General features: G+C 37.3%; 3 protein-coding genes across 3 annotated transcripts in view; all 3 read right to left on the bottom strand.

Moving 5' to 3' along the window:
• The window catches only part of LOC129422909 (uncharacterized), a 176,439-nt gene extending 164,331 nt beyond the window's left edge, over positions 1-12,108 (bottom strand). The window contains exon 1 of the mRNA XM_073856600.1: positions 11,939-12,108. Coding sequence (XP_073712701.1) covers positions 11,939-12,020 — 82 coding nt within the window. The 5' untranslated portion in view covers positions 12,021-12,108. The remainder of the gene's footprint in view (positions 1-11,938) is intronic.
• The window catches only part of LOC129422735 (uncharacterized), a 62,624-nt gene that overhangs the window by 39,487 nt on the left and 9,573 nt on the right, over positions 1-13,564 (bottom strand). The window lies entirely within an intron of this gene.
• On the bottom strand, positions 5,031-7,509 carry LOC141350769 (uncharacterized). Its single transcript, XM_073856549.1, has one exon. It carries the CDS (start codon positions 7,505-7,507, stop codon positions 5,912-5,914), a length of 1,596 nt encoding a protein of 531 aa, XP_073712650.1. The 5' UTR covers positions 7,508-7,509; the 3' UTR covers positions 5,031-5,911.

Below are 13,564 nucleotides of genomic sequence, written 5' to 3'. Positions count from 1 at the left end.
TCCATATATGCCAATTTGCAAAGGACTAAAGAGCGAGTATTAAAAGCACACTGTAATGTTACATTAACCCGGAAAAAAATTTAATAAGTATAACACACATTACACTGAATTTCCCATTAGTCGTTTCAGTCGTTGTCTGGTATTGTAAATGTCTTTGTGTGTGTGGTTGTATCCTGTTTTTTTACTATTAAAGCAACACTATGTAGTTTTGTGACCTTTAAATAATGTCTCTAAAATTATTTCAGTGCTAGAACAACTTTTAACTGGACAAATTGTACTGTTGCTGCAACCTGAGCAGCCTCCTAGCTGCTACAAGCACACTCTGAAAGTGGCGGTGGAGGGTAGATCACACAGCCCCGCCCCTCACCCTGCCTGCAGAAGAGTGTCTGATACCAGGCACTGTTGCGCTTTTCAACCACATGGGGGAGCTGTAAGTCATTTTTACATGGAAACTACATAGTGTTGCTTTAAAGTACATGGCTTTTGTATTCACTCGTCCTCATCATCTCTTCATACCAGCATCCGTAACAATAAAAGGACTTGAAAAGTTTTGAAATGAATGAACAGCTACCATTTATTTTGCAAGGCCGGTTAAATTTAAATAGATCATTTGTATTCAAATTCAAAGATAACAACATTAATATCAAACATAAAGATCAGCATAGAAAATAAAAGTCAAGGAGACAAAGTCATACCTGGCAATAGATACTCTAAGACAGAAACAAAGTGGTGTAGAAAGATTCTTGTTAAAAAAAATTCCCTAATGTTTGAATACACTGCTAAAAATTCTTAGTTTTAAACACATCTAAAAGCTTTGACATGTTTGCAATGGCTCCGATCACACATGTGTGTGCCTATTATAGTATATGTTGTCAGCTGTGGAAGAAGCCTGCTGCTAAACATAGGTGTGTGAGCCACCCATCATATGAAGACGTTACAAACCCATGACAAACCATAATAGCGCCGAGCGAGCCATATGTGCCTGAGAGGCTGCTGTAGGGCCACAGGGGTTGTGTGTTCAGACACGCACTGATGGCCGACCAGTCAAACCTGTCACAGCTCACCGCTTGGATGGCTGGATGCAGGATACAAGTGCAGATTCGACTCCACGCATCTGGGACATTTCTGTAACGGATTGCAGCGCACAGGATTCCAGTTACATATTGTGTGGCATAAAGCAATGGTGTGTTACACAGAGCCATGGAAGAACAGAGCTTGGTTCTGCAATAGCACCGAGCGAGGAGATAAACTCCTTATACACTTGAACGGATAATAACCGGTCGTCTGTCCGTGTCGGGTGCCAGTTACATACTGTGTGCTTTGAAGCAAGGTTGCCATTTAATAGAGTTTGTTAATGGCTGTACAGTGATGTTCCAAACTCCTGAACTGTACCACACAGTGCACAACCCAGACGTGTGTGAATCATCTAGCGGAGTGATCCGCTGAAGGGCACTGGCTCACTTGCCGCACATAGAGCCATATAAAAACCAAGTCTGGGTCTGCAGTGGCTTGCTGCTTTGTGCAAGGTCAGATGCAGAACCCGAGAGAGAGAGAGAGACACTTCCTTAAGAATGAACAACTTAGTAACAGCTCACCACGCGCACGCAGGGAGTCAGATACCTGTGTTTGTAGTGAGATATTGCCCGAACACTGCACGGATGTGTAAGGCACAATAGTAATAGTAATACACTATCAAATTGTCAACTACTGACAAATCTATTTCATCTTTAGCGAATTCCTAACCAAGGAAAATCTCATTTGTTCATACATAATATGATTTTGCTGTCTACAAACAAAACAACACATTCTATTGAGTACACGTAAGCTTTAATAAAATCACAAGAAAACGTAAAAATATTTTATCGGATGTGCCTTTCGTATACACGGCGACAGGGTTTTGGGGGCTTAAAAAGGCAAAAAAGTGAAACCACCCTTCAGTGTGGAAATCTTAAAAACGATCTACCGTCGCGTTCTCGTCTAAAGAGTAAAAACGCAAAAGTCTGCTTTCGTCGCGTACGCGTTTACATCACAGGCATGTGCCAGTTCAGGAAAATAACAACAAACATGTCGAATTATTTCCATACGTCGGACCTTCAAGCTGCCATAGCAGCTCTGATAAATATAAAAATCATTATATCTTTTCAGCAGCTGAAATATTCACAGCTAGTATTACTGATCAGAGAAGGTGCCAATTCGTCGGAGGCAAACCAGACGGCTTTGGACGAGACCAGGGAGAACCAGGAAGAAGGTTGTATGCAGGCACACGGACTTGGTGTTGTTGTGTGTCATTGCTTCACATTGCCACCTAGCCGCCTGGAGTACATACTACATTGAATATCACACACTTTTGCGTCACCATATGCACGCAGATTTCCCCCTCAAAACCCTCGTAAACGCGGAATAAAAAGTAATAACGCAACGCCACTTTTGCGGCTTCTTTTCAGATCGTTTCCATGTAAACGTAGCCTGAGGTAATGTAATTAATCTACCTGTTAATACAACAAACTGTCATCTCCGCCCTTCAAAGAGTGAACACAGATTGTGAGAGATGCTGCGGAGTGGGTTGGAAATCATGAAGTGGATTACCAGAAACAGTGGATCTTTAGACGAGCGGTAACGGAATTTGACCGGGGTTTGCGGATGGTGAGAGGGGCACCTTAGCCGATTAGGGCAGAGGGGGCAGTGGCTCTAGCCACCGGGCCACCCCCATGTGCACAGCCCTGATTTGAGGTAGTTTTTTTCTTGCTTTATTATGTAATTCTAATTTATGCTACTTTACACATTTACTATTATTATTAGTTACCAACTCCGGTATGAAATATATTTTGTACATATTAATCCTGTGGATCCCGCTACAAACATGATAATCTTATAGAACATGATGCATTGCTCTCTCTGTTATCCTATAATTGCCATTTTTGGACAGTGTCTGTGTTTTATTACTTAATCCATTTCGAGCCATTCAGATCTGTGTATATGTGTATGTATATGGAGCCAAAATATGATGTGTGGATGAGTTTATGTCGGTATGTATATATGTAAAGTTAGCCTTTATAAAAGTGAAAGACTAAATATCTGAAAATCTAGTTGACTCTCGAGTCGCTCTCATTCCAAAATGGCGGATTCGTAGGGCTGCTGCTGGGCGCTGGTGTTGCAATGGAACGTTCTATTGACTTTCACTTCTTGTCAATATAAGTTCTTTGATAGCACGCAAAGAGCCAATGATTTGAAATCATTGCCGTAAAGCAATGTGTCGTAAAGCTTCTTGAGGGGCGATATTTGAATTCAAATTTATAAAGTCTTTTATGGTCGCTAGAGAACTGGGATTAAGATTGCTGGATAAAGGACTGAATTTGGATCGGTTCCTCGCAATCACTTGAATTTTAAAGATGTGGATTGCAGCAAATGAATAAAAGGAACATCTTTTGTGAATTTTGTTATGTTTTGGTGTAATGATTGTTGCATAGGAGAAAACGTTTGTGTGTCATGGCGAAGAAACAAAATAGTTAAATGATTACAGAAATGTTATTTATTTTAAGGTTTTAAAGTGTTACAGTTTTAGTTTGGTCTTTTTTAATATTGTGTAATTCTCTGAGTGTCATGATCATTTCATTAGGTAAATGGGTAAACTGTCTTAAATCAATAAGTCAGAAAATATGACTGAAAACATGTCATTAATATGAGTGAGAAACGCCAAGCCCGCAATTTTAATAATTATGAATAGGAATAACTTACATACATTGTATAACATATATATGTTTTTTTGTCATGGTTAAAAAGGAAAAATGAACAGATGCAAGAGTACACGGACAGCTGATTAGCTTCAATGTATTTATTACAAAATGAAATATGATATAAAACCATTCATTAAATGTACAAAACTTTTGTACAACATGAAGTAAACACAAAAAAATCTAGTTTAAGTACAAAAGGCAGTGATTCAGTGTTGAGATTCTATAGAAAATATATGTGATTTAAGCTATGAAACTTAACTTTAACATCAGTTAAAACGATAATAACAAAAACAGACTTCAGGTAAATAATAAAAAGAAGTAAATTGATGAGACCAAATACCAGTAAGGGTCTGTTTTCACTTGGTATTAAGATGTGTTTTCATCAATCGAATCACAAGTGGACGAGAGATACACATCACGTTTACACCTGGTATTTAAATCCGTCTCTTTTGTCCACTTTTGACCGCTTCTGTCCTAAATACTTTGACAGGGTGGTCTGTGAGACAGTGGGTGAGTCTCTCTGCTGTCATTAAACGCAAGCGGGAGTAATGATGAGTTTATATGGACGAGAACTAATATTATGTCGGAGTCCGCTGCTTATTTAGCAGGTAAACATGCTGCACATTGTTTTGTACATGTATATGTTAGAGTTTTCAATGATATTTCAGCGCAATTGATGAAATAGGATTGCGCAACTTTCACATGCTTTCAAAACAAAACTACGGAGATCAGACGCTTTAGTTTTATCAATGAAAGGCTAAAAATAGAGCTGTACACCGTGTGTTCACGCCAGAAGTCAGAAAAGACTTAAACATTGTGTAGATAAATGGATGGGGAGAAGGCGATCTCGTGTGGCTGTTCGAACACATTTAACCACATGTGTATTTACACTATAAAACCAATCCGATCGAAAGGGGTTTAGACTACATCTGAATTTGGTTGAAAGTGGTCGAAAGTGGACGAGCTCAAAACGTTTTGAACACCATTTACACCTGGCATTAACGTCGTCCACTTGTGATCGGATCGATGAAAACGCATGTTAATGCCAAGTGTAAACAGCCTCTTAGATGCACTATATTGACAAAAGTTTTGGGACACCTGCCTTTATATTCTTAATCCAATATATATGGTTTAATTTGGAGTTTTGTCCACCCTTTGCAGTTATAACAGCTTCAACTCTTCTTGGAAGACTTTCTACAAGGTTTAGAAGTGTTTTTTTTTGGGAAATTTTGAAAATTCTTCTAAAATCACATTTTTAAGAATATTATGAAGGGCTCGCTCGTTGTATGGGCTGTAATTCTTCCAAAAGTTGTTGTTCTTGGTTGAGGTCAGGACTCTGTGCAGGCCAGTCAAGTTTCTGCACACTCGCTCTTTGCTTTGTGCACTGGTGCACAGTCATGTTGGAACAGGAAGGAGCCATCCCTAAACTGTTCCCACAAAGTTGGAGCATGAAAATGTCCAAAATGTCTTCGTATGATGAAGCATTAAGAGTTCCTTTAACTAGATGTGACTGGAACACCTGATTCAATTATTTGGAGGGGTGTCCCAAAACATTGGGCAATATAGTGTATATCCAAAGGGAATATTTCATGTTTAACGATCAGACACTGAAGGGCAGAGCAGCTACACTTAGACAGCAGCAAATTTTTAGAAGGATTTGCAGAGATGAATCTCTTTGATCACCTTGAACTCACATATCCAAAATCATCAGAGGAAATTTTAATATTAGGTACTATCTTTACTAACTTACCACAGATTTGAAGTTTATTCATCTATATTCTCGACTAAACGGCTACATTTTATGACACAGAAAGAGTAATATTTCAAATATTTTGCAGGTATTAAGCTTCAATGCCGTTGATGTGAAATGCATTCTGGGAAAATCGGCTATCATACGTCCACACAAGCCACCTCCTAATGCATCCTTGATAAAATGAGCAGATCAAGAACACATCCTGAGATGTTATGTGAACTTGACTTGATGTGAACTTGGAATTGGAACAGTACTTGGGACTGATGACGTTTCACAAGTCCACAAGAACACAAGTACAGACATCTTGGGCTTTTGTGTGCATGTAGACGTTTAGTAAGGATCCTCCAGACAGTTTTATTAATAAGACCTCAGCTGATTTCTAAACTTTGTTGCCATATCCACACTGTTGACACATGAATGATTTCTATTGAGGGTGTAATCTTGCGTGTTTTTTAAGGTAAGCTTTTGTTTTGAAACTCTTTTTACACTCATGGCATGTGAACGGTTTCTCTCCAGTGTGAGTGATCAAATGTGCATTAAGGTTTGGTTTTGTTCTGAAACTCTTTCCACACTGTTGACACACATATGGTTTCTCTCCGGTGTGAATTCTCACATGTGCATTAAGTTCACGTTTCACTGTAAAACTCTTTCCACACTGTTGACATGTGAACGGTTTCTCTCCAGTGTGAATTCTCATGTGTCTAATAAGGTCACGTTTTGTTGTAAAACTCTTTCCACACAGATGACATGCGAATGGTTTTTCTCCAGTGTGACTTCTCATGTGTGTCTTAAGATTACCTTTACTTGTAAAACTCTTTTTACACAGATGACACATGTAAGGTTTCTCTCCAGTGTGAATACTTGAATGTGTCTTAAGTTTACCTGCAGTTATAAAACTCATTCCACAGAGATGGCACACGTATGGTTTCTCTCCAGTGTGAATCCTCATGTGTATGTTAAGGTGAGGTTTTGTTCTGAAACTCTTTCCACATAGATGACAAGTGTAAGGTTTCTCTCCAGTGTGAATCATCATGTGTATCTTAAGGTCACTTGTAGATTGAAAACTCTTGTCACAGTGATGGCACGTGTTTGGCTTTTCCCCACTGTGATTTTTTATGTGCTGGGTAAGGCCTGATTTAAAGGTGAAACTCTTTCCACACTGTTGACACTTGTAAGGTTTCTCTTCAGTGTGAACTCTTGAATGTTTATTAAGTTCACTTGCAGTTGTAAAACTCTTTCCACAGTGATGGCACAGATGTAGCTTCTCTCCGGTGTGAATCTTCACATGTTCGTTAAGGTGCCATTTTGTTTTGAAACTCTTTCCACACTGTTGACATCTGAAAGGCTTTTCCCCACTGTGAGCTTTCATGTGCTGGTTAAGGTTCGGTTTAAAGTTGAAACTCTTTCCACACTGTTGACAAGTGAAAGGCTTTTCCTCGCTGTGAGTTTTTATGTGCTGGTTAAGGTTCGATATTAAGGTGAAACTCTTTCCACACTGTTGACATGGATAAGGTTTCTCTCCAGTGTGAGACCTCATGTGTCTCTTAAGGTAACTTTTTTTTGTAAAACTCCTTTCACACTCATGGCACACATGTGTTTTTTTAATGTGACTTCTCAGGTGAGTCTTAAGTTTACTTTTATCTCTGAAACTCTTTCCACACTGTTGACAAGTGAAAGGCTTTTCCTCACTGTGAGTTTTTATGTGCTGGTTAAGGTTCGATTGAAAGGTGAAACTCTTTCCACACTGTTGACATGTGTAAGGTTTCTCTCCAGTGTGAATCCTTGTGTGTACTTTAAGGTTAACTTTTGTTCTGAAACTCTTTCCACACTGTTGACATGTTAAAGGTTTCTCTTCACTGTGAGTCCTCTTGTGATCTGCAGGGCGTTCAGCTTCACTGAAACTCTTTTCACACTTTATGTCTTCTGTCTTCAGAGTTTCTTTCTGTGAAACATTATGGTTTATTTTTACAATCTGATGTTTCTCATCCACTTCAGCTTGACTCTCCTCTTTCACTTCCATCATATCTAAAATAAAGACAGTAAATAGTTCATATTGATAAACCAGAATGACAAAACACATTTGAGATGTCATGTATTCATGTTATTTTTAATGTGAAGTACATTATGTCATTTCTATAGACCAGTTCAAATGATGTAAACAACACTGGTCCAGAAACAGTTCCTGTTACAGTTTGTGAGTTATTTTTTTATTTCACATATATTATTATCTTTAAGATGTTTGTTTAACTTCAGTTAATTCAGGTTTATATGTTCTGTTGGTTTATTTTATCCCAACGTTTATCTAGTGTTAAAAAACGGAAACAGGAAGTGCTTCTGGACCAGTGTTATTTACATCTTTTGAAATGGTCTATTGTCAATTTCTGCTCTTGTAAAAATTGTGGTGTTTCCAATATCACCAAACACTGGATTCTATGTTGTTGTCAACTTGTTTTCTTTCAGTTAGGACTGGTTTTCATGCATCTGAATATCTTGGCGAAAATAGCATTATCTGTGAATAGCGTTGCAAAATTTCAGGAATTTTCAAGGCTGGAATCTTTCCATGGGAATTAACAGGAATATATGAGAATTAATGGGAATAAACCCATTCAATCGTGGCATCTCTCCTCCTGTGGCCCTGTAGTGGACAGTGTGACGGTGAGGCAGTGCTGATTAAATATTATTATACCACGGACCTACTGAATGCTGTATTCTGATTGGCTGAGAAATGTTTCATGGGTGCTCATTATTTTTCAATAACCGCCTAACCTTTAAAATGTTTTAAAACTAGGCACCAAAGCAATATTGTTGCAGAGCAAATAATTTTTTAATCGTCGATGCTGCCACGCCCCCATGTCGCCAAGCTGGGGAAAAACCTCTCAGAGGTGCCTTTAACTCTTTTCCCACCATTGACGAGATAACTTATCAATTAAGAGAAAACGCTTCCCTGCCAATGACGACAATTTCCGTCTTTCCGCAATACCGATATTATCCACCAGGGGGCGCACACGCACACCCACAACTTATTTTTGAAGAAACCTTTGAAGAAACCGATGGCGGGGAAAGAGTTAAAAACATCGGTCCAGTGGAACGTGATTTATATTTTAAGGGATGTATTAAGGGATGTATTGCTACAGCTCCTTGAAATTCATATCATAAACAGGATTACTATCTGACACATGCGCGAGAGAGCCGCCAAGATGCAGTGGGTTATATTTTAAAGGAATAGTCTACCCTTTTGCCATATTAAACTATGTTATTACCTCAAACTAGACGAATGAATACATACCTATCTTTTTTCAATGCGTGTACTGTACAGCGCATTGTGAATGTGTTACCATTTAGCCTAGCCCGATTCATTCATATGGTACCAAAAAAAGTTTTATTTATGTTTTTTATAATAACAAAGTTTAATATGGCAAAAGGGTAGACTATTCCTTTAAACAAAAGGGATAGTTTGCCTCAGCTCGCAAGAAACGCATAAAACTGAACAAATACGTAAGGATTACTACTTTAGTTTATGTTTAGACTTCGGACAGATGTGAGAGCATGTGCACGTCAGACAGAGAGAAGCGCAACTGCTTATGACGTGCTGGATTTATTTCAGATGCTAGGAGCCCAAGATGCGCACATTAAGTCAAAGAAGGAATCCTCTTTCTATAAGCTCTCTCACGTAAAGTGAAGCCCACAAACCCTCCTGCGAGGAAAAGCATGCCATGTGCATGTTAATGTTAAACTATAATAATAATAATAGCAAATAATTTTTTTGTCTTTCAAAAAAATAAAAATAAAAAGCAGAGAAAGCCTTGAGATGGCTGTGGCTTAAGAGAGGGATTCATGGGGTCAGTGTAGCTAGATTTTCCAACTGGACACAAGCTGGGGTCTGATGAGGATTTATGGATGAGGGTGTATGATTATGAAAGACCCGAAACGCCCAATGATTCCAGGAACATCACTAAAGATTAGAAGTTGTATTCACACAGTAAAACTTCCTTGTGCTGTGTGTAAGCTAGTGAGCTACAACATTATACCATTTTAAAGACAAATACACTGACTGAGAAAACATTTGGGCAGGGCCGGCAATTGCTATAGGCGGACTAGGCGGCAGCCTAGGGCGACAAATTTGTTGGGGACGCGGGCGTGCTATGGTGTCAATGGGGGGAGTGGAGTTCCATTAAATTAGAAAAGTGCTCAGCTGCTGGCGCGTTGATCTAAAATATATGTTATATAATAATGCAATGCATGCTGGTTGCACCAAAACTAAACTGAAATCTCAGCGTACAGAAATTTAAGCTCCAACCTGAAACAACATGTAGCGGTAAGTTATGTAAGGGATAATCCACGGCTAGCCACGCATTAAAGGATTTTAATGTATGACATAGAGGCAAAGCGGAGGGTGGTTGCCTCTACGTCATGCATTAACATCCTTTAATCCATGGCTATCCGTGGATTATCCCGCTTATAACATGGTTATTTGCCAAGTTAAAAACAAGTAATTTTTTAACAGACGGGTAAAAATGACAGTTATTTTCTTAAGTTACGGCTGGTAAGTTCTAGCACTCTGTCCGCTTTAATAAAGTAGAGCCATCGGATTGCTTTAATTTAAATGAATTATCACATTTATTCAAATTCATTATTGAGAGAGAGAGAGATGCATGCGCGAGTTACCTGTGTGCGTCTCTTCTTTAAAGAGTATGACAAAGATAAAGTAAATGGGAAAAAGACCACTTAATGGGCAGTTAAGACTTTCAGTGACTTTTTTCGTCAAAGACATAACAATTGTTATTTCGAAATCTACTCTGCTTATCTTCTAAATGAGACATTGTGGGAGTTTTATGCCTCTGTTCAGTCTACCGCTGGACGTGAATACAGCGTTGTAAGTTTGATGTGTCTCAGAGAAAATAAAAGAATAAAGTATGTTTTAACAACGTATCCTCCTACCCACACTACTTTTTTGGTCGTTTGTCTATTCCCTCAAATACGTCCAACAGAGGTGTTTACTAAATTAGCGCCTCTACTGGCCAGAGGTGAAACTTTATATATTAGGGTATGAAATTATATTTTGGGGTATAATTTTGATGTAATGACATCCATTTGGGTATGATTATCAGTTTAAAATGCCAGGATTCATTGTATTTTATTACACATTACACTATTCAGGAATTTAGAGCAAATAACCAATTTATTTATTATTTGATATAATACACAGCATACAAAACAATCACAACTTTTTTCAAAAATTACTTAAAATATTTCAAGTGTACCGAGGCCAAACGATCGATTTACAAAAAGGAAAGATGCAAAACTGATCACAATCCACCGTAGATATCATATCCTGTGTATACTGATTCAAAAACTGCCGTCAGAAGAAGCGATTATACGTCATCTTTGATTGTAAAATAGCGTTGGCTCTCATGTGTCTTGTGAACGATTGCATCATTACATTAGCTATAAAACTGAAGTGCTATTGGCTATTGTTAGCGACTGCATCATGATCTATGTTCCGGTTTATATTTGAATGAGATCGGACTGTTTGCGTTGTGTGATCGTATGGCTTCAGTTCACAAGGCTTGCAACGCAAATTGTTTGTAATACTTTATACTGCTGTTTTTTTGGTCAATTTATGCAATAAACACCTGTGACTATACTTTTGCTTATGTGTTGTGTTTTATATGGTTAAGAACTGGTTGGGTTTAGGGTAAGGGTGGGTTTAGATGCTCCAAAATATCTTTAAACCATAAATGTTTATGAAACCATTTCTACATTACAAATGTACAAAATAAAATGCATCTATTGACCTATAAGGCATAATTTTAAATCTACAAAAAGTTACCGCCAACCAGCTGCAAGTAACACTGTAATTTCTACAGATTTTTTTACATTGTACAAAATGACAGAGTCAAACTTGTTGTGGTGATCCCGGTCAAAAATTATCGCCCGTTTAAAGTGAAGGTGGAAGATCACAAAACACAGAAAATTATTTTACAATTGTGCCGTTCCCTAACAAATCCAAGTCATTAATACATTTTAAAAAACTCTGTGACAAAATGACAAAAACTTTGTGTGAACTCATGTAAATGATGCATGCATCTAATGAATGCACATGAATGTAAACGTATGCACATGAATGACAATATATACATGAATGACAATAGTCTATTTCGTGTGCCTTGTTAATGGGCGCTTTGCATTTAAAACAGACAGTGCTTGTTTAGACATCTTTTTGGGCACACAATGTGCATCTCTTCCTTTTCTCTCTTCTGTTTGAGACATTTGAAGACCCTGATTATAAACTATTTTCTGTAGGCCGGTCATTTTGTCCAAAAACACTTCAAGTGTAACAAGGTGGGGCGGAGGAGAATCCCAAAAGCAAAGTCTTTGTAAACAAAGTCAATAAATTTCATTGAGATGCAATAACATATTAAAGATAGATGATTGAAACATAAAAACCAACCTATTTGTTCCTCAGTATCTTCATTCTTTATTCTGCATGGTTGTGGATCTGTCATCTTCTCAAGCTCCTCTTTCACCAGCATCAACGTTGTGTCATGAAGATTTCAGTTGTCACACATGGAGTGATTTCTCTGTGTGTTTGACCCCAGCATTTATTGGTGGATTGTTGTAGGAGGAGCTTCACTGAAGGTCTCAATCACTGTGTGTGTGTGGCTGGAGATTAAAAAAAGGCTTTGTCAGTAAAACATTCATAGAGGTATCTGTTTCAGTATTTAATCTGTCCAGTTTATGTCAGATACACTAAAAAAAATCCCTATATAAAATGATAAAGATAAAAAATTTAATTACTTTATTTATTTATGTTTTTTTATTTATAATATAATATATTTATATTTATGTTCAAAATGTGTAAATATACATCTGCTTATATCTTACTGGATCTCAAGAGAATCACATTTGACAATAATGCAGTAATATGTAGACGTGCCTCCCATTAAAATGCTAAAGTGAGTATGCTCCTCAAAGAGACGGCACAGTTTGTATAATATCAGAGTTAAATATCAGGTAAAGTTACCCTTTAGGTAAGATTTAGTTAGACAAAACTTCTGCCCATCCCCACTAAAGATTGTAATTTAGTCCCCAATCTGTACATAAATTTGGGATCGCTTTAGTCTCATTTTAATGAAATGGTGGCATGCTTCGGCTCTGCGCTGTATTTTACGATGTTAATAAGCTCATTACATTCATTCAGATTTACAAGATGTGTACATTAACTGATAGATGACATCTGTGTAGTTCATTAACATAAAAACTGTTTATATAATGTAATGCAGGAGCAATACAGACGCTTACTACTTGTCTAGTAGTATTACGTTCATTTGAATACAATGTATTTTTTATTTAAACTATATTGTGGATGTGGCATTAGATGAAAATATATTAAAGAAATTCAGTACAAAAAAGTAAAAAGTACACAAATGTTATTACCCATCTATGGGGTAATGCAGTAAAATCATAGTATTCAAACATTTTGTGTGTATGAAAACATAATATAGTTTTCATCTTATTTAAATCACAAACATTTCAGATCTTAAGAGATCACTGTAATGAATTGGGTGTAAATGTGAACTATCGGTCTGAAATAATGAGGTTTATCAACAGCTCTATTAACACTGATGTGACTGAAACTAAAACATTTCATGAAGACTGATGGGTCTGTTAACAGCTCTATTAACACTATTGAGTGTTTTTTCACTGTGAGATTATTGGCACAAATGAAACAAACCTTTCATGAAAAGAGACAAAACCCTGATTTCACTCTCAGTAAATATGAACTTTACATAAATGTCTAAATTTTTTCTTTCCAAACAATCCAGAGCTATCATCTGAAGATCAAAGTGACGCTTGTGTTGAGCAATGCGTGTGATGGAGAAACTATTTACAAAATGTGTTTTTATTAAAATATAGGTCTGTATTAGTCTTTCAAAGACTTAACAAGTCTTTATCTTTACAGAATAAAACTAAAATAAGAGCCTCATGCAAAGCATCTCATCAACCCTTTTCTGTTTTTTTCATTCAGATTTTGGTTTCCAGAATGCTTTTCATGAGGCTCTTATTTTATAGTTTT

This window comes from Misgurnus anguillicaudatus, chromosome 19 (assembly GCF_027580225.2).
Source record: "Misgurnus anguillicaudatus chromosome 19, ASM2758022v2, whole genome shotgun sequence".
Lineage (NCBI taxonomy): Eukaryota > Metazoa > Chordata > Actinopteri > Cypriniformes > Cobitidae > Misgurnus > Misgurnus anguillicaudatus.
The sequence above is the reverse complement of the archived record's forward strand: the minus strand, read 5'-3'. Positions and strand labels throughout refer to the sequence as shown.